Source organism: Schistocerca nitens, chromosome 9 (assembly GCF_023898315.1).
Source record: "Schistocerca nitens isolate TAMUIC-IGC-003100 chromosome 9, iqSchNite1.1, whole genome shotgun sequence".
Classification (NCBI taxonomy): Eukaryota; Metazoa; Arthropoda; class Insecta; order Orthoptera; family Acrididae; genus Schistocerca; species Schistocerca nitens.
The window spans coordinates 505,834,945-505,857,889 of NC_064622.1; the positions used below are offsets into that span (position 1 = coordinate 505,834,945).

The window sequence follows — 22,945 nt, forward strand, 5'->3', positions numbered from 1 at the left end:
GAAAATAAATTTTGAAAACGAAACGCTTAACACCACAGCTATCTTTTCCAAGTGTCCTAACACTCATTAGTTTTGAATCTAATTATGTGTGTGTTATTTAGAAGTAAAGTTTGGAAACACTGTTGATAACTACAATAGTATCCATGTTGTAATTCCTATCTTCTTCATTGAATCAGGCGTCATGCACTAGTGTATCTTATTTGTCCACTTGCTTACGAAAACATCAGTTTCCCACACAACTTCCTAGTCATAACTATTGCATGTCTCGAGTGAGCTTCATGGTGAATTAGTTTCCCAGTTTTCTAGATCAGATAATGAAAAATTACAAACATGAAATTTGCTTCATTCATAGAAGAATAATTAAAACTGTAGGGAGTAGTATGTTTTTATATTGCTTTTTGGCAATATCTGTGGCAAGAACAAGTCATTAATGTTAATTTTGCCCTGGGCAGCAACAGATCGGGTGTGGCCACAAACAGACAGTTTATTGACAGGCATAGTCCACTTAATGGTGTCGTTACGACTGTGCAAGAGCGCAGAAAACATCAATCTTAAGATTTGCGACGTGTTTGTGCAAAGACTGTTCGAGTCGAAGCAGAGGAAAAACAACCAGTACACAAGTGTGTGTACATAGGATGGTACAACGTTATATATGTATACCCGCCTGCGTGAGTGGGCTCAAGTTGCCCTATGAAACAGGAATTCCCCATTTTATTGCATATACCGAAACTACGCCAAAAAAATGTATTGCATATTCGAAACATACCTCAAAAAATACGTATTTTTTCCGTGCATGGTAAATGGCGCTATAATTGTCGAAAATGAAGTGTTCCAGTCTGTACAATTTAGAACCGACACATTTGATTCTACATTTCATTTACGATGCAAATGTAAAACTTAGTGTACTTAAAGGTGGATATTTACGTTCGAAATTTATTTTAGAGCTGCAAATTTGACTGTAAACCACAATGTGGTTAGCCATTTCTATGTATGGCTAGAAACTACGTGTAGCGTGATCCGGGGACAACGACGTGGATGTAACAGCTTTGTGCTCCCTTCAGGATGCTGCACTTCAGTGGGTCTCCTAGCCTCTCACCACTGCTGTGTTTCATTTTGGCGAGTATCCATGACACGTGAGCCTGCCACTATCACGCCATGGACAATATATCTTATTCTAGTGGTTGTGGCTTGTATTCTGCCAGTAGCCGTGTAGTGGCCAGTGCGAGACTTACGGCAGTTGGATGGAAACACAAACCGAAATGACTCACCTTGATAGCGGGGTTCTAGCGTGGCGACCGAAATCCAGCATTCCGATCGTTAGGGGACCCATGTCATTCAACTCTATAAGAAACTTAAAACCTTATTACCATGCAAGTAGCTTATTTATTACATATATCAATGTCTAGCCATATTATTGGTTCTGTACAAGCAGATTTGCAACGATGTTGTAATGTGTGAACATTAATATCAATAGTTAGAAAACAAAAACATGGAATGAAACACGTCGGTTCTTGCGTCAAAAAGAAGCCACATTTGGTTTGGTAAGCCACACACATTTTTTGGCGTTGAATCTGAATAAGCAATAAAAATGATGGAGTTCTATTTGAAAATACAAAGTTGGCCCCACCAACGATGGAGGGATTGTTCGTAGGTGGCCAGTACAGACAGATGCCCCATTTCCTAATATTGACTTTTGAGCTAGAACATTTTTAATTTTTTTGTACGATGCGTCGTTTTCGACATATTCAGTTTTGTGAAGTTAAAATAAACGTCCTGTATACCAACACACACCAGTACCTGCTCCCTTCAGTTGTTATCTTTCAGATACCAGACACTAGCTCGTATGTTGTGCTCTGTGGGATCAGTTGCAGCTGAGATTCACAACTTTCGACCTGTAATCACGATTTGATGAGTTTTTAGAGAAATGAACTTTGTCCATTGCCATATGTAAACTCATGATCATTATTTTCATTCAGATTGACTCCTTCATTCCCAAGAAAATCACCTATTCACAATGTAGGAAATATTGTTAACGTGAATACAGTAGTGAAACAGAATTTAATACTTCATTGGAGTCACAACGTCTGATCAGTTGTCTGGTGTAGATGTATACACAGATTGGGAGCTGGTTTCTCAGGATGGGGCCCATAATCAGTTACTCTCGGTTGCACAAAATATACGTAAACTTTATTTAAAGAAATTAAAATTTTAAAACAATCTATAAAAAACACATTGGCTGTATGACGGCTGAAGGCCTCATCACAAAAAAAAAAAAAATTCCACAATTTTGGGGCCGAAGGCCTCCAACAATAACCTCAAACAACGAACATCTGAAGGCCTGAATTAGAAGTCAGAAGAACAATTCCAAATAGCACATATTAAGATAAATCGTTTTAAAACAGACTGTAACATGGCTGAAGGTCTTATTATGAAAGATGTGAAATTATTGCTCAGCTGAAGGCCACATCAACAATAACTGGAAAATTAAAAAAAATGGCTCTGAGCACTATGGGACTTAACATCTATGGTCATCAGTCCCCTAGAACTTCTTAAACCTAACTAACCTAAGAACATCACACAACACCCAGTCATCACGAGGCAGAGAAAATCGCTGACCCCGCCGAGAATCGAACCCAGGAATCCGGGCGCCGGAAGCGAGAACGCTACCGTACGACCACGAGCTGCGCACTAGAGAATTACAAAGTTCTTTAAAACAAACATCACAATCTAAGGAATGAGGACAAGTGGTTCTCAGCAAGTGTTCCAAGGGTCAGTTTGGGAATTTAACTCAAACATAAGGTAAGGTGAGACAGGTGGCCAAGTGTTGTACTCAAGCAAGAGGATGGCAACTCAAACTAGTGGCAGCTTAAGCGCCGACCGACCGACTAACCAATCCACCTAACGTTCGATCACCAGTACAACGATGGAATATATTTAGGCCAGGGCGAAGAGACAGACAGCAATACGTCTTCAGAAAACATCCAAGGCTGAAGGAAACACTAGAACCAAGGTAGACCTCCAGAAACATATGCACAGTACAATATAAGAGGTTGTCGAACTACACGCCATGTCGGACAGCATCAAAACCATGAGGAAAGGTACACTGCCAGAAAAGTAACTGGGGCGTTAGCGGCCACAATGCAGAAAATACCACTGGTTGCACTTCACTAATAAGAATAATACTAAATTTAATTATGAATAACTAATAGAGAAAGACGGCTGCAATATTAAACTGCCTCGGAACGCTTCACTCGTTGCCACTAGGCTCAGAGGCCCTGGGAGCAACAACCCGCCGACCAAAGGCGAGATCTCAGAATAGCCGATGTTTCATTATCAGTTGACTCTTCACTCAGCTTAAACGTCCAGGGTTCGGTGTGCTCTCGCAGCTACCCCTCCTCGATCTGGCAGTGGCAACACTCCGCCAGTGGCCCCAGCTTGCCTTCACACCGCACGGACCTGCTCGCTGCTGCACCCCAACCGAACTGACGCCCGTTCTCAACTCCTCATGAAATCCAGTACTCAGACAGCATTGAAATAACTGCTCCTTCAAAACCACAAGATACACGCAGATCCGGGAAAACAATTCCACAAATAACTCACAATACTAAAACCAGTCACTGTGAAACAACACGGACGAATTACAAGTAGGCACAAACACAGAGAAGACAGAAGCGGTCGGAAGACCAAATGCACGTCGTCTGCTGCGAAGACCGACCGAATGACCAACCAACAGTCGTCCCCACTCAAGTCGGGCACGGGAAAGATCCCAGTAGAAATCGTCGCCTGACGACTAATTGCCATGAGGTCACTTCGACGGCCAGACACACACACACGCAAGTGAAAGTTGCACTATTCGAATATCACGGCCCATTCAACTAAAACTCGCTGAATCCGGTTCCTGACGTGGTCGTGCACTCTCGCGACCACATCCTTCTGTCGGACAGTGCATGTGTGTCGCCAGGGGTCGGGCGAGTACTGGCTGTCTGGACCTCACAGCTGCTTCGTCCCAACTCAACTAGCTCGACACACGGCGACCTGGAAATACTAGAGGCCACTCCAAAGGTGGTACGACAGTACGCACTATCGATAAGCGCTGCTGAGGCTACGGAGAGACAAGGCGAGCAAACGTCGTGGCGCCAGTGAACACACTAAGAAAACGAGACGCCACTTTCGCTATTACAAGATGAAAAGCTATGAACGGCATCAACATGAGCCAGACACGGCTCACAGATAGTCTGTTGCTGTGTTATAGGTTTTTCTGCCACAGATGACCTTTAACATTCACCTGTTCAGTGAGAGGCCCCATGATCAATGTGAACTAAATCTGTTCAGTGGAAACAGTTTCAGTTAATGTAATGAAAATTTAAATGCTACAGGTTTAAGGACTTTATTGGAATAACTTCTTTGCATCACAAATTCTGTGCACTTTATTTACCTGAATTTCCTTCGCGAGTCTGTTCAATAGCTGCTGCCCGCCTCACAACCATGTGAGCCTCCTACTGCGTCGTCCCTAACACAGGTGGTACGAGCAACATTTGATTAAATCAGTACCACAATAAGTACATTCAAATGTTATTGCTGTTGCTATTTCCATGTGATTCTTGTTGGGTTAAATGGCTCTGAGCACTATGGGACTTAACATCTGTGGTCATCAGTCCCCTAGAACTTAGAACTACTTAAACCTAACTACCTAAGGACATCACACACATCCATGCCCGAGGCAGGATTCGAACCTGCGACCGTAGCAGTCGCGCGGTTCCGGACTGAGCGCCTAGAACCGCTAGACCACCGCAGCCGGCTCTTGTTGTGTATTTGAACTGTTCTCGTATTACTATAGCACAACTGATGGCGTTGCATCTACGTTTCATTTGTATTTTCTTTTGTTGTTCGTTACAGTAAGCTACTGGTCTGAGGAACTCCGCCTTATCAGTTTACACACTGCTTCTCCTGAGTTATTCACCTTAGCAGACCCACTATTTTCATTGGCAGTGTGTGTTCTGTTATTCGTGTGAAGACGATCCCCCAGCAGCGATCCAGGTAGCAAGCTGCCCTCTGGCGCCCAAGTGGACAGAGTTTACCACACCCTGCCTGTCTGTCTTTGCAGCACGCTGGCCTCTGCAGACGGCAGTGGGCCGCAGGGAGACCGCGGCCGCACCCCTGCCACTGCTGCGTCGCCCACGGCCAGCCGCACCGCTCCTCCGCCAGATGACTCTGCCGTCTCTCGCCTGCGGTGAGTTCCGCCACTACACACTACACACTGCGACTGTGGGGGCATCAACCAAGGGTTGGTTGCTAGGAAATCGAATCTCGCTGTATGCATATGTGGTAACATACATAGAGGTTATAGTTATCGATAGAACTTATTCCTTTTATAAATTCTCGTGGCGACTAGTGATTGATGAAAGTGATTCCTTACATCCCTCTTTGGGTTCACCGTATGGGTTATATTTAGTTCATGATACAAGATTTCATTCACAGCAGTTATGGGGGAAAGATGTAAGAAAACAAAATCCTTTTCCATATGTACTGAATATACTGATATGTTGGATGCAGCCGGCCGCGGTGGTCTAGCGGTTCTGGCGCTGCAGTCCGGAACCGCGGGACTGCTACGGTCGCAGGTTCGAATCCTGCCTCGGGCATGGGTGTGTGTGATGTCCTTAGGTTAGTTCGGTTTAAGTAGTTCTAAGTTCTAGGGGACTTATGACCTAAGATGTTGAGTCCCATAGTGCTCAGAGCCATTTGAACCATTTTTTTTGTTGGATGCAATTTGCTCTTTCGGTGATGGCGCTCCATCTGAGAATGAATCGTTTTGCAAATAGATGAGGCAGAAGGTGCTGATACATTGAAACTCCTAAAAACTTCGATTTTATGTCAATAAATAGTCTTGAATCGAAGTCTTTGGTGATACTGAAACAGAAATTTTGAATGAATCGCAAGCAGGAAAAAGCAAACAAAAATAATATGCAGCAGAATAAGGATATGGCGTGTTCTGGGGTGTGTCTTCAGATTTTGCATATGTATCTTTTGACTTTTCGGAGACTACAGAGCACTGAAAACTTATGCCCTACTGCACTTGGAATGCGTTTCTTGCTCATGACCACGCCTGGCTCAAACTTCTATTCTCTCTTCTATTGTGTTGGTGTGTAAGTTCGTAGCGTTTTTCCATACATTAATGAAATACAACATAATAGAGGCTTTAGTCATCACTAGCATGTTCCCCTTCACTACGTACAACAGTCTGCCAACACTGGAGCAACTTTTCGATCGCCTGGTTTTCCGTCGAACAACTCGTTGAGCCAACTTCCGAGCGCATGTTCATCCGGCAAAGAAGTTCCTTCAAGATTTTTCGATAGAGAGCGCAGAAGGTGAAAATCTCTAGCGCGAGATCAGGTGTGAACGACAGTCTAGCAGAACGCTGGCGGGCGGTATCGTGGACTAGTATCGCTTCATACAGTCTTCCTGGCCGTTGTTCTCGGACTTTGTCTGCAAGACATCTCAGTTGGTGGCAATAACTGTCAACATTGGTGGTTACTCCTCGGACAAGTGGTTCCAGTACACCAAACTGTCGCTGTTCCACCAGAAGATGGAATGCGCGCAGGTATTTGTACGGGAGTTGCTGCTTTGTTTGCGCTCAAACATTCCTCTGTTTTCCTTATATTAGCATAAAGGCAGCATCTCTTGTCACCAGTAGCGATACGGGATAGGTATTGTGGGAGTTGTTCATGAGCCAATTGATAACGAGCAAGCAGAAGTGCATGTATGTCCAGTCGCTGATTTCTGTGATTTTGCCTTAGAGGATGCAGAAATCATACACCCGATTCTCGAACCTTCCCGATTGCATGCACATGTCTCACGATTGTGTAGCGATCACAGTTCGTCACATTTGCCAGTTCTAGAGTTCATCGACGTGGATCATTGTCGATTAATGCATTTAACGATCAACATCAAACACCGGAAGTCTATGTGAACGCAGAGTTACTAATATAAAAACGATCCTCCTTTTTAAACTATTTTATAGCCTTTGCGCTGTCCAGTGATATCACCATAGACGGCATAACTGTTTCTGGCTCTCTCTTCTGCTGTCAACCCTCTTTTCAACTCTAACAGGAGAATATGTCGATTTTTCTCTTGGCACTCCATTTCTAGCGTCCACAGCTCTCCACTGTAAGTAAAAATGACAGTCGTTGGATAAAGCCATGATAACGGGAATACCATCATGAAAGAAAAAGCACTATGAACTTATGCACCAACATGATAATTCCATATTTGTTTTCGATACATTAGAATCAGAGGTTCACCTTGGGTATGTGCCAGTAACACAATTGGGGGAACGAACACTGTAGAGGGTGGTGGTTTACCCTACTACGAGAGACGTAGGCTAGAAACTCCGTTGGTAGTGTTTAGGAATCAACTGTGCAAACATCAGGCTCAATAAAAGGGAGTCACATACGCAGGCATGCTCAGAAGGCGTAATTGATAAGGTGACTTCTCGAAATAATCAGAGAAGTCGCGTTTTGGGTGTGGCTGAGTGGAGATATGTTGCAACAGCCACACCTCGCCAGTTGTCAAGAATACGTGGCACCTCTGCGGCACTGCAAATATCTGGAGTACTGTTCTGTTTATTCTTCCAGCAAGATATCTGTGCGTGTCAAGGACAGAACCGTGGTGCAGTGATTTGACGAGTAGGATGGTGAGCTGACGCTGACGTCGTGGCCGCCATGTTCTCCTGGTCTGGAGTTGGTGGAGCGCATCTTGTGCTCTGTCGCAGTTCCCGTTAACCAGGGGCTGGTGGCTTGTGGGGGCTGGAAATTGGGTGCATCACCTGTGCATAGACGTCAGTGGGCATGTCAAAACTGGATCGACATCGCTTTACAAGAAAAGATAGCATGGTAGAAAAACCCATAATAATCAAAATAACACAACTAAATTTTATAAGAGAGGCATGTTCTCGTACGTGCTGGAAGGAACCACGCTGAAGATCAAACATTGACGTTACACACTACACCTACATGATTTGTCTGGAGATCACAATTAAGTGCCTGCCAGAGAATTAATTGAATCACCTTCAAGCTACTTCTCTACCGTTTCACTGTCTAACTGCGTGCAGGAGAAACTAACATATTAATCTTTCAGTGTGAGCACCGATTTCTCTTATTTTATTATGATGATCGTTTGCCCCTACGTACGTGGGCGCCAATAAAATAGATTCACACTCTCGGAGGATAAAGGGGCAAAGCAGGCACTAACAGAACAGATAACGGGCAATGACGGAAGACAACGCCAGACTTAGTAAACAAATACACAACACTTTTTAGGCACTGTAATATATATCTTATAAGTGAATCCAGTGTCAACTAGCGCATCTGGAAATCACCTTTCTAGGACAAATTACTAGGGAAGATAACGACAGCATAGTATTCGCTATAACCAGACAAGAACTGCGAGAGATGGTCGTCATAAAAAATAAATCAGTGATCATTGTGGGAGTACCAGTACAATTTTTTGGGTAGCCATTGATGACAAGTGGTGGTTAGTTTACATTTACATTTTAGCCGAACTAATACTTCCAAGAGATGTCATTGGTGGGCTAGTGGTGTTAACCCCAATCAACAAAAGCGGTTTCCACATTAAGTTTGTAGACCGATAATTTTACTCAATATATATTTCCAGTATTGAGATTCTTATTAAATAGCGTATTAAAATCATTTCAGAAGAGAATCTACTTCACAACTCATTGCAACTATAGTTAGGAGCACGTCCGATCTATTGGCAGACTAAACAGATATATTTTATCTCTCATTTCAATCTACAAATCACAACTAACCATAAATTTCGTAGACTTTGACATCGTGTTTTTTGAGTCATCAGTCTTATTTCAGGTTTAATACGGCCCACCTCGTCTTCCTCTCTTGTGCCACCTTTTCATTTCGCAGTAGTATGTGCAACCTACGTTCTCAATTATTTGGTGGAAGTATTCCTATCCCTGTCTTCCTCTATAGTTTTTAACCTCTACCATTCCCTGTAATACCATGGAAGATATTCCATGATGTCTATATAGATGTCCTATCATCCTGTCCTCTTCGTACATTCATTTCCTCTCCTGTGCAGAACCCCCTCACTCCTTGTCAGTACACCTAAACGTCAACATTGGTCTGTAACAAATCTCAAACGCTTCGATTCTGTTCTGTTCCGGTTTCCCCACAATCCATGATGTGACATCGTGTATGATTGACTTAAACCCCAATTTTATATTAACACTGTGAACAAAACGAGGTTTAACACACAGATGACAAACATACAAAATTGTGGGGATGGGGCATAGAGAATTAGTGTTAATGGATAACTTAAGATAACATTAACAATTAAAAAACTCTTTTGGACAGGTCTGGCTGCTGTCAGCAACATCACACGCTATTGGCGTGGAGCCATGTCTTGAAACATTACAAGGTCCGCAGGTCTGCAATATCTAGATAATACACTCCTGGAAATGGAAAAAAGAACACATTGACACCGGTGTGTCAGACCCACCATACTTGCTCCGGACACTGCGAGAGGGCTGTACAAGCAAATGATCACACGCACGGCACAGCGGACACACCAGGAACCGCGGTGTTGGCCGTCGAATGGCGCTAGCTGCGCAGCATTTGTGCACCGCCGCCGTCAGTGTCAGCTACTTTGCCGTGGCATACGGAGCTCCATCGCAGTCTTTAACACTGGTAGCATGCCGCGACAGCGTGGACGTGAACCGTATGTGCAGTTGACGGACTTTGAGCGAGGGCGTATAGTGGGCATGCGGGACGCCGGGTGGACGTACCGCCGAATTGCTCAACACGTGGGGCGTGAGGTCTCCACAGTACATCGATGTTGTCGCCAGTGGTCGGCGGAAGGTGCACGTGCCCGTCGACCTGGGACCGGACCGCAGCGACGCACGGATGCACGCCAAGACCATAGGATCCTACGCAGTGCCGTAGGGGACCGCACCGCCACTTCCCAGCAAATTAGGGACACTGTTGCTCCTGGGGTATCGGCGAGGACCATTCGCAACCGTCTCCATGAAGCTGGGCTACGGTCTCGCACACCGTTAGGCCGTCTTCCGCTCACGCCCCAACATCGTGCAGCCCGCCTCCAGTGGTGTCGCGACAGGCGTGAATGGAGGGACGAATGGAGACGTGTCGTCTTCAGCGATGAGAGTCGCTTCTGCCTTGGTGCCAATGATGGTCGTATGCGTGTTTGGCGCCGTGCAGGTGAGCGCCACAATCAGGACTGCATACGACCGAGGCACACAGGGCCAACACCCGGCATCATGGTGTGGGGAGCGATCTCCTACACTGGCCGTACACCACTGGTGATCGTCGAGGGGACACTGAATAGTGCACGGTACATCCAAACCGTCATCGAACCCATCGTTCTACCATTCCTAGACCGGCAAGGGAACTTGCTGTTCCGACAGGACAATGCACGTCCGCATGTATCCCGTGCCACCCAACGTGCTCTAGAAGGTGTAAGTCAACTACCCTGGCCAGCAAGATCTCCGGATCTGTCCCCCATTGAGCATGTTTGGGACTGGATGAAGCGTCGTCTCACGCGGTCTGCACGTCCAGCACGAACGCTGGTCCAACTGAGGCGCCAGGTGGAAATGGCATGGCAAGCCGTTCCACAGGACTACATCCAGCATCTCTACGATCGTCTCCATAGAAGAATAGCAGCCTGCATTGCTGCGAAAGGTGGATATACACTGTACTAGTGCCGACATTGTGCATGCTCTGTTGCCTGTGTCTATGTGCCTGTGGTTCTGTCAGTGTGATCATGTGATGTATCTGACCCCAGGAATGTGTCAATAAAGTTTCCCCTTCCTGGGACAATGAATTCACGGTGTTCTTATTTCAATTTCCAGGAGTGTATGTAAGTAGTATACCGATGAAATCAGTTTTCTGATAAAAAAGGAAGGAGATCTGCAAAAAATCAAATTTTAACGGCTTACATCAAAATGGTAGGCGCGAAATTTCACCACGTAAAATTCCCTACTGATGAAACTACCCTAAACACTAATATTTCTAACGTAGCTGAAAGGAGTATGCTATTAGGACTTAGATACTGTCCCAAAATGGAAAGCTTGTTTTCAGTTAATTGCGGGTATAAACTTGAGAGAAAGTCTGCAAAGATGAAGCTCTATGACACGAAAATTTCTAGTTTTCCATTGAAGACAAAGTCTGTAAACGAATATCGAATCATGTCTGGCAGTTTATTAAACTCCCCTCCCTTCTTGCCCACGCATTGCAGTACGATTCACACTGACTAATTTTGTCTTTCTGCTATTATCAAACGAGTTCTAAAATACAAAATATGTAACAATGATAGGTTCAATTGGCTAAAGAATATGTAAAGAGAATAACATGGCTAAGAGCCACAATATACCATTAGAAGTATTCTCATACGAGTCCAACCAGACAGAATTTGTACACGCAGATGTATGAGCAAGGCTACCGGTAGCCTGAGGTCGTTCTATGTTTACACAAATAAGAAAAAAATGGCTCTGAGTACTATGGGACTTAACATCTGTGGTCATCAGTCCCCTAGAACTTAGAACTACTTAAACCTAACTAACCTAAGGACATCACACACATCCATGCCCGAGGCAGGATTCGAACCTGCGACCGTAGCAGTCTTACGGTTCCAGACTGAAGCGCCTAGAACCGCTCAGCCACCCCGGTCTGCGCGCTATATGTGCCATGAGGCACTGCCTTATCGTAGCACTGTCCGTGTGAGCGGGACAGTTTGTGTGCTCCACGGAAGCTGAGAGCTATATCGGCGGTAGCGTAGCTACTGGCAGGTCCAACCTAGCCGGACAGGTCTGAGCAGAGGAGCGAGACAAAGTATGCGTCACAACGACCCGTCTTATATCTTATATCCTATTCCCTACCCTCTCCTCAGTTACCATTCCTTTTCTTTCTCTAATTACCTTAACACACCACTGCCTTGTGGTTGGTCTCGGGAGGGATGCAGGCTAAGGGAGAAAACCAAAGGCGGTTGGGAGGCGTACTACGTCCCCTTTCGGCAGCTCCTGCAACTGAAGTGATACCAGACGTATTGGCTTGCCATTCCTGTGGATATTATCATTTAGGTCGAGAGGGAGACCGCGATGATTGGGCAACTCACGTGTCTTCATATTTATCCCTCAGGCTTGTAGCATCCTGGAGAGGACACTTCAGCGACGTCCAAGGACTTCGGCAGAACACGGGAAGAGGCAGCTACCGGTTATAAGCTCTGTCTGATTGGCGTAAGACTCGAGTGCCAGGGGCCACTTCCGACGGTGGGAGAGATCATTGCATCTCATTGGACAGCTACCGCCCGCCTCAAGCTGAGCAGCCCCCAGCCAATAAGGTGCTGTCCCGCCACTATCCGCCTGCTTCACGGGGTGTGTGGAGCTTAGAAGTAATCTTCGACAAGCGGGTTGATATAGTACACCTACTAAAAACAAAAACGAAATAATAAAGAAATCACTATTTCTTATTGCCACCTGGAATGATAGGACCATGTGTCCAAGGTACATTGACGATGCCCATGACGATGATTTCATCCGTAAGGCTGCCGTAATTGGCAGAGAGCTCCATCGTTTGAATGTTGACATCGCAGGACTGCAGGAGACTCGGCTTCCAGACGCTGGTTCCGTCAGGCAGGATAATTACACATTCTTCTGGCAGGGGAAGTCTCAAGACGAACCAAGACTTCATGGCGTAGGATTTGCTGTTAAAAACACCCTTCTGGACTGTACTGTGCCACCATCCGGTGGAAAAGAGCGAATTATCACTTTAAAAATATGCTCCTCAAGCGGTACTGTCAACATCCTAAGTGTGTACGCTCCCACCTTATCATCCAGCATGGAAGAGAAGGCTCTGTTTTATGATTTACTCAGCGACAGAATAGCCAAGGTACCTAGTACCGAGACACTGTATATTCTAGGGGACTTTAATGCTAGAGTTGGATCAGACAATGACATATGGCCGAATTGCCTGGGACATCATGGGGTGGGAAAAATGAATGAAAATGGCCAGAGACTGCTTGAAGTTTGCTGCTTTTATGGACTCTGCATTACAAACACATATTTCCAGCTTAAGGATCACTGGCATCAACTTGACGTAGTCATAGCTAGGCGTACTGGTCTCAAAAATGTGCTACTTATACGAAGTTATCATAGTGCTGATTGCAACACTGACCACGCCCTGGTGGCATGCACATTGAGGCTCACTCCTAAGAAATATCACCACGCTAAACCGAGAGGTCGTCCCCGTATCAACACAGATCATGTTCATGACACACAAAGAAAGCAGGATTGTGCCAGTAATTTTGAAAGTGCTTTCCCAGGAAACGTGCAAGCAGAAAGTAATGTTGATAAGAAATGGGCAAAACTCTCGGATGCAACCTACAACTCAGAAGTATTGGCCTATGGAATAAAAGGAAAAAGAAATAATACTCGTACGAGCAAAATTTGGAAGAAGTGGAACCAGTCACTGAAGCAAAACGGAAAGCCCTGCTTGCTTACAAAAGAAACCCAAATGAAAGAACTCGAGATGACCTACGAAAAGCAAAGAACAGGGCACAGCAAACATCCAGGAAATGCGCAAATAACTACTGGCTGAATTTATGTGCAGGTATACAGAAAGCGGCCGATTCTGGGGATGCTAAGGCAATGTACGATGGTATTAAGACCAACTGGCATTTGGACCAACTGTCAGAAAAACAGCTCCTCTGAAGTCCAAGACGGGTGAAGAGCTAGATGCAATGCCTTCTAAGGGAGAACTCAGTAGAATGGTTCAAATGGCTCTGAGCACTATGGGACGCAACATCTTAGGTCATAAGTCCCCTAGAACTTAGAACTACTTAAACCTAACTAACCTAAGGACATCACACACACCCATGCCCGAGGCAGGATTCGAACCTGCGACCGTAGCGGTCTTGCGGTTCCAGACTGCAGCGCCTTTAACCGCACGGCCACTTCGGCCGGCGAACTCAGTAGAGAAATAGATTCTCTTGGTAACGGAAAGGCCGCAGGTGAAGGTGGGATCCCTGCAGAGGTTATTAAGTATAACGAGTCTGATCTTCTCAAACATTTATATTCACTTATCATAACCAGCTGGGAAGAAGGTTATGTCCCGATGAGTATGCGGAATTCGAGGATAGTTGCTCTATATAAACAGAAAGGGAACAGAAGTGACTGTAGCAATTACCGAGGCATTCATTACTAAGTGTTGCCGGGAAAGCTTATGCAAGAGTCATCCTAATGCGATTACAAATCTTAGCTTCTAGAATCTACCCGGAATCTCAGTGTGGCTTCAGGCCTGGACGATGAACCGTAGATATGGTCTTCTCCTTAGGACAGCTACAAGAGAAATGTCGTGAGCAGCAGAGGCCACTTTATATTGCTTTCATTGACCTTGTTAAAGCGTTTGATTTAGTGAGCAGAAATGGGCTTTTCAAACTGTTGCAGAAGATTGGATGCCCACCTAAACTACTACAGATAATTGTCTCTTTCCATGAGAAAACACAAGCAACAATCTGCTTCAATGGTAAAACATCAGAAGCATTCACTGATAATAGCGGTGTGAAACAGGGGTGTGTGTTAGCTCCTACATTATTTGGGATTCTGCTCAGATTTGCCTTTGTGAGGAGGGAGAGTATCTACATACGGGGTCTGATGAAAATCTTTTCAACATTGCTCGCCTCAAGGCCAAGACCAAAGTAAATACAGTTGTTATCCATGAGTTGTTATATGCAGACGATGCAGCTCTAGTAGCGAACACAGAAGACGATCTGCAGTATATAATCAACAAATTATCACATGCCTGTGAAAAATTTGGTCGACTCATCAGCCTTCAAAAGATTAAGATCATGACGATGAGCACTACCAGCTTTCCATCCATCAGCATTGATGGAAATCCTCTCCAGGTAGTTGATGACTTTACTTACTTGAGATCCACAATATGTAGCAACTTGTCCATGGACACTGAAATTACTAACAGAATCGCAAAGGCATCATCTGTCATGGCTACATTGAAAAACAGAGTATGGAACAACGGACTGCTTACCACAAAAACTAAATTAAAAGTCTACAACGCTTGTGTTATAAGCACCCTTCTCAATAGCTGTGAGACATGGACAACTCCTTCTAAGCATGAATATCGACAACAGCTTCCATCTCCGCTGCCTCCGGAACATCCTTCAGATCTCTTGGAGGGGTAGAGTACCCAACACCGAAGTCTTTCATCGTGCAAGCACAACCAGCATCTTTGCACTCCCAGGCAAGATGGTTGGGATATGTTAGGCGCATGGATCCTGAACGGATACCGAAACAGCTGCTGTACAGAAAACTTCAGGAGGGTGTGAGGCCATTGGGACGACCGCATCTTCGTTTCAAGGATGTCTCCAAGAGAGACCTGACCAAGACCAGAATCAATCGAAGTTGGGAAAAGCATTGCAGATGACCGTGTCAGGTGGCGAGTAACTGTGCGGAACGGCGTCAAGCTCTCACAGGACGAACGCACACAGGAACAAATCAGGAAGAGGACAAAGGGAAGAGACAGCGCCCTCTGTTCTAAGTCCCTCAGATTTCACATGTCCAAACTGCAGTAAGCATTGCCACTCTCGAGTGGGACTTTTTAGCCACAGCAGATACTGCAGACTCTGAACCAAGCATGTTAATACCATCATCCCTCAAGGATGGACAGATGCCATTATATGTGCTAACGAAGATTCCCAACAAACTCCTGTTACAGTGCGAGGGATTTCCCTGGCACCTTCAGATTTGTTAATGACGTGATTTGTGTGATGTGATCATGTTAACTTATGATGGGTATAAAGCTCTAAGTACCTGACCACTCTTTAGACCGGGAACATAATGTCCTAATCTTATAAGTCTTGTTTCTTTAAGCCTATGTCTCATATATAGGCACACAGCTGATTTATCAGGCAACATGTCGCGGCAGTCCTCATTCAGCCATTCACTGAACACTATCACAGCGTTATCCATCTGCTGCTGACACTCAGGAAAACTATCGATACGAGTATAAATATACAAATCATCTGCATACTGCACGCATCTATATCCCGCACTTGGGTGGAACTCTGGATGCAGGTCTGATGTAATTAGACTAAACAGTAAGCCTTATCATAACCTTTTGCTTTCTCTCCTTGGACCTACTGTTTCATAGTGTCTAGTATTAATCAGGGTTCCATCGGAAAACAATCGCTGTAGCCTGTGAATGAATGACTGTGGGATGTGATGATTCTTCAACCCATTTATGAATAGCGTCATAATAAAACTGTCATAATCGGTTGTCGTATCCGTATAACTCCTTGCAAATACTGATTGTGACTGAACCCATATCGTATATCAGTAATGATGATACCAGCGTTTCAGTTGTGCCGTTACACTTTCTAAGACCGGGTTGTCCAAGGGGCAGTGCTTTTCGATTCTCAGTCTACCTTTGTGCCCTAGCATTTTCCTCTTATGTTTTAACGAGACCTAGGAATGGATGAAGGAACTGTACGACTGAGAGCACTGAGGCGCCTTTCCCATTTTATGTATTCGTAAGAACCGAGCAGTCTTCATTTCTGGGCTGCAGATTTGGTTGGTCCATATTTTGTTTAAAATGTTCAGTAACCGAATTCATCCCTTCTCTGACATGTGTTGGATCAATCAAAGTCACTCAGTCCGGGCCACGTAGTCCTTCTGCACGCTATTGCGCGAGGCGTTTCCAACAGGGAGAAATTCCCATTTAGTAGATGTTCCATCTGACGCTCTAGCATCAACACGCTTTTTGCTGTTCTGATCTGCTTGGTGTAAAGTTGCATAAAATGTTTTCAAAAAAGATTTTAGATGTTGCCTGTAGTTTTCCTATTGCTATATTAATACATCTTATTCTCTAGATTTTATTCCAAACGATATTCATGGATCACTGATATATTGAGATATTACGTAAACGTTGGCAGGTTCCCTTTTTTTATTTTTGTATAGATGGTGTGCCCTTGCTTCGATATGATTAAAGTACAGAAAATTCTCCTCCGTGGCCCAAGGGGGGACTCGAACCTCGGAGAGCATGGAAAGCAGTTTATAGTGTCATAGTGTAGGTATTGTGAGTTAAACTCATTGTAATGAGGCTGTCACACACGAAGGACATGAGGTGTTCATCAGTAAATACATGAGCAGTGTCAGGACTATAGTTTGTAGGATCTCTATTACAAATAATAATCTAGACAATCATATGAATCATAAATAAACTTTCAAAAACTGCAGGATTTGCTGTTGCCATTAGACACATTGCAGCTGCAAGGAATTAAGTTGAGACTGTGTCTGTTTTTGTATATGTTTGTGTTTGTGTGTGGAGGGGGCAGGGGGAGGGGTGGTCATGTGTTTCTGTGTATATGTATATGTGAATGAGTGTGCACATGCGAGCATATGAGACTGCTTGTGGATATGCTTGTTATCATATAAGCACTCGTCTCAGCGAGTTTGTACATGTGTATATGCCAATAAATATGTTTGTGTGTATGGATAAAGAGACAGTGGAGACAATAGCCAAAGTCAAATACCAAGGTGAGCTGTCTGAGGAATTCCATATCAGAATGGGTGTGAGACAAGGTGATGTTATTTCACAAATGTTATTTAATCTCGTCCTAGAGAAAGCAATCCGAGAAATGAAAAGAGAAAACAAAGGGGTGATCCTAAATGGAAGGAAGGATTTATTGGGTTATGCAGACGATATCGCACTTCTAGCAGAATCAGATGAAGAGATGGCAGAAACTGTAGAGGTCGTAGCGCAAAATGCAATTAAGATCGGGTTACGAATTAATGCGGAAGAGACCGGGGTAATATAGTTATCAAGAGAAGGGTCTAATGACATCCCATTACAGGTAGGGATATGGAAATTTGCTAAAGTAGAAAATTTTAAATACCTTATTACAGGAAATAAAACAACTTCTTGTGTACGGGTCTAAAACTTATTTCAGTCTAAAGCAGATAATGTCATCCAAGAATCTGTCAATTAAGATCAAACTTAAAGCGTACAATGCCGTGATAGTGCTAGTATTGTTGTATGGGACAGAACCCCTAAGAACAATAAAGAAGGACGAAGAAAACTTGTTGATCTTCAAAAGAAACATTATGAGAAGTATCTATGGGCCTATCCAGGAAGGGAGCTCGTGGAGACGTAGAAAAAACCAAGAATTGTATGAGCTGTTGAGGCAACCGAACATCATACAAAAACTGAAAGCGCGGAGAATAAGATTGGGAGACCACATTTCTAGGAGACCAGATGCCTCTCGGGCAAAAGCCGTACTTATGGGAAGGGCTGATGGTACCTGCCCAATCGGAAGACCCAGGAAGCGGTGGGAAGATGTGCAACAGAAAGACCTCTGCCAACTAGGAGTCCATGACAACTGGATCCAAAGTGCACAGGATCGCCATCTATGGAGGAGCATGATGTACAGGGTCCTCGATCGATGATTTGGTTGATTGTATGGATAAAGGAGTAATCTACAGCTATTGCTATATCTGAAGTATTTTGATTAAATTGTTTCCTCTTAAACATTAGCTGACTCTGTTGACGAAGATGTTTTGACAAATTTGCAAATAAGAGAACTGGTATGACAGGAAACTTTCTTTAAATACCTGACGACATGAGTAGTTTTGGGTGCCACGTTTGGGTATATTAGAAAGGGGATTGCTGCACGTAGAGGACCATTATACCTTCATAAGGCATCTGTTTCAGTGGAGGGCAGTAGCTGCTTAACAGCAGCATTCTGACAAAACACTAAATGTGAGGAATCAATGTGACAAAATATGATCTGGAGAGATGCAATGTAGGAGTTTTTAACTGATGAAGACTTTGGGAGTTTGTTGTCACTATGCATCTGTATTTTAATAAATAGTGACTGGCCCACTGTTTCGTATCATAAATGGAGAAAATTGCAGATTGGTTAATGGTCATTGGACACATGTACTTTTGGAACTTGTTTCATCTCAGGTTCTTTTGCAGTATTATTAATCAGAAGTATGTTACCGGAGAAAAATGTGACAGTTTGCCGTTTTTGCACAGGAGCCTTCCTGAAAAGGAGAAGAACAGCAGGCTGATTCAGGCAGCGAAGGAGGATGCAGTCACCGAGCTGCAGACTCTGCTGGCGGCTGGTGCGGACGTGGGGGCGACGGATGAGGACGAGAGCGGGTGGACCACTCTCCACTGGGCAGCAAACAAGGGACACGAGAACGCAACGAGGTGCCTGCTGGAAGGTGGAGCAGAGGTGGACGCCAGGACCAGCGGCTGGCAGGAGACGCCCCTGTACAGGGCTGCATACAATGGCCACGAGGCTGTGGCGCGGCTGCTGCTGGAGGCAGGGGCGGAGGCTGATGCCAGGAACAAAACGAAGAGCACGCCATTGCTTGTGGCTGCAGAGAAAGGACATGTGGCTGTGGTGAGGCTGCTGCTGGCGGCCACTCCTTACCATAGCGCCAGGAATCAGTGGGGGCGAACGCCGCTGCACTATGCGGCTCTGAACGGCCACGCAGAGGCGGCATCTGTACTGCTCGAGGCAGGGGCGGACCGGACCACCAGGGATAACCAGGGAAAAACCCCACTGGACTTCGCCAGGGAGAACAACAACCAGCAGATGATAGACATGCTAAGGTGAAGCTAGCAGTTCGACAGACATCCTTGGAGTAAAACGAATAGAGCTCCACTCCATGACTCTTCTTCATTATTAAAATAAAGATTTGATAAATTTAAACCTGCTGTCATTCACTGTTTCTGTACTCCCACTTCAGGCGAGAACGCTGTACCTCTGCACACTTTTATTACCCCTTCTAGTGAACACCTCTACAGATCTTTAGTACATCTTCTAATTCCAATTTTAAATCATGGCACTCACCTTTGATTTGGTGCAGGGCTTTTCTGAAATTATAAAAAATACTGAACCATTGAACTTCTCTCAAATGTGAAAATATATCCCCAGATACAACGTTGGTGTCGACGTAGGAACAAATATTCGACTGAAAATCAAAAGTGCTGCAGTCGAGAAAATCTCTTCAACACTGTACAAAATAGCCCACCTGTTACATTGTTACTCTATTTCACCCTAATAAGTAGTAAATGATATGAAATTAAGAATAAGTTTTATAATAAAACAGTTAAAAATTAAAAACATATTGAAATAGGAGCTACTGTCAACCAACACAACGTTCTGTTCCCAAGACAGGTAATATTGTCAACAGATTAAAGACACTCAATATATTTGCAAATATAACATGTTCCATTCTAGAATTGATAAGGCGTGGTTTAAATGCTGACACATTCTGTAACTCCTTTTAAGAATATATACAATTTTGTTCACAATAAAACTCTGTAACTGTAGAATTAAGAATATATCCGAAATGGGCTCAATATACTATGCAGTATTTAAATACGTACAACACAAAATGTTTGCAAATGCTGCACAGTTCATTTCCTCATCTAACAACAACAGAACATTAGCAAATGGAGCAAACAGCTTATTACATTGCTTCATCTGATTCTAAAATGGGTTTTTGGTCGGTAGTTCTCTCGAGTGACTCGTGTTATCCTGGGTACATTATCCTGTAGGATCAACACATCCCTTACTTGTAAATATGCAAGTATTATCATAGCTAGAGGGACATTGAGAGATATCTATGAGGTCATACCGAAAACTAATGCTTGAAATATTTTATGCTGTTTTCTAGATAGGCACAAAAGCAGTAATCACACCAATCTTTAAACATGGAAACAGAAAAGATTGTAACAACTACAGAGGTATCTCTTTAATCAGCATTGTGAGTAAAATCTTCTCAGGTATTGTTGAAAGGAAAGAGCGAGTATTAGTTGAGGACCAATTGGATGAAAATCAGTGTGGGTTTAGGCCTCTTAGAGGTTGTCAGGACCAGATCTTTAGCTTACGGCAAATAATGGAGAAGTGTTATGAGTGGAACAGGGAACTTTATCTGTGCTTTATAGATCTAGAAAAGGCATATGACCGGGTTCCTAGGAGGAAGTTATTGTCTGTTCTACGAGATTATGGAATAGGAGGCAAACTTTTGCAAGCAATAAATGGTCTTTACATGGATAGTCAGGCAGGAGTTAGAGTTGACGGTAAATTGAGTTCATGGTTCAGAGTAGTTTCAGGGGTAAGACAAGGCTGCAACCTGTCTCCACTGTTGTTCATATTATTTATGGATCATATGTTGAAAACAATAGACTGGTTGGGTGAGATTAAGATATGTGAACACAAAATAAGCAGTCTTGCATATGTGGATGACTTAGTTGTGATGGCAGATTCGATTGAAAGTTTGCAAAGTAATATTTCAGAGCTAGATCAGAAATGTAAGGGCTATGGTATGAAGATTAGCATCTCCAAAACGAAAGTAATGTCAGTGGGAAGGAAATATAAACGGATTGAGTAACAAATAGGAGGAACAAAGTTAGAACAGGTGGACAGTTTCAAGTACTTAGGATGCATATTCTTACAGGATGGCAACATAGTGAAAGAACTGGAAATGCGGTGTAGCAAAGCTAATGCAGTGAGCGCTCAGCTACGATCTACTCTCTTCTGCAAGAAGGAAGTCAGTAGCAAGACTAAGTTATCTGTGCACCGTTCAATCTTTCGACCAACTTTGTTGTATGGGAGCGAAAGCTGGGTGGATTCAGGTTTCCTTATCAACAAGGTTGAGGTTACGGATATGAAAGAAGCTAGGATGATTGCAGGTACTAGTAGATGGGAACAATGGCAGGAGGGTGTCCACAATGAAGAAATCAAAGAAAAATTGGGAATGAACTCAATAGATGTATCAGTCAGGGCGAACAGGCTTAGATGGTAGGGTCATGTTACACGCATGGGAGAAGCAAGGTTACTCAAGAGATTCATGGGTTCAGCAGTAAAGGGTAGGAGGAGTCGGGGCAGACCAAGGAGAAGGTACCTGGATTCGGTTAAGAATGATTTTGAAGTAATAGGTTTAACATCAGAAGAGGCACCAATGTTAGCACTGAATAGGGGATTATGGAGGAATTTTATAAGGGGGCTATGCTCCACACTGAACGCTGAAAGGCATAATCATCAGTCTTGATGATGATGATTCTAGATAGGCTGATGTGTTAAATGCCATGCATGTTACTCATCCGACGTTCCCACTCTGCTGACACAAGCTGCTGCTCGCTGCCACTAGAGGACTCTAAAGTGTAGCATGTGACGTGGCTTCATGTAACCTAACTATCTCAGCGTACAGTGAGACTCTCAGAAAACTGTCCACACATCAAGCATCCTCTCCTTCTGCATGACAATGCGGCACCACAAAAGGGTGCTGCATGTGTGCAACTGTCCAATACCTCGACTTCACTGTCTTCGATCATCCTCCATACATTTCCGACTTGGCCCCATTCAACTTCATCCCTACACAAAATTTACATAACTTAGTTGAAGAAGCCGCAACCTGCATCTTTCCATCAATATCAAAGATTATATAGTGACAGTATCAAAAAACTGGTCCCTCAGCAGAAAGATGTTCTTCGCCAGGGTGACTATGTTGCAAAATAAATATGCATACATGAAGAGTAAAGATGTACAATGTTAATAAAGTTTGCTATCTTCAGAAGCGATGTTGTTGTGGTCTTCAGTCCAGAGACTGTTTTGATACAGCTCTCCATGCTACTCCATCCTGTGCAAACTTCTTCATCTCCCAGTACCTACCGCAGCCTACATCCTTCTGAATCTGTTTAGTGTGTTAATCTCTTGGTCTCCCTCTACGATTTTTACCCTCCATGCTGCCATCCAATACTAAATTGGTGATCCCTTGATGCCTCAGAATATGCCCTACCAACCTATCCCTTCTTCTAATCAAGTTGTACACAAATTTCTCTTCTTTCCAATTCTATTCAATACCTCTTCATTA

General features: G+C 44.0%; 1 protein-coding gene across 1 annotated transcript in view; it reads left to right on the top strand.

Moving 5' to 3' along the window:
* The window catches only part of LOC126204379 (ankyrin repeat domain-containing protein 6-like), a 195,659-nt gene extending 175,979 nt beyond the window's left edge, over positions 1–19,680 (top strand). Inside the window, exon 2 of the mRNA XM_049938751.1 lies at positions 19,092–19,680. Coding sequence (XP_049794708.1) covers positions 19,092–19,680 — 589 coding nt within the window. The remainder of the gene's footprint in view (positions 1–19,091) is intronic.
* Positions 19,681–22,945: the final 3,265 nt, after the last annotated feature.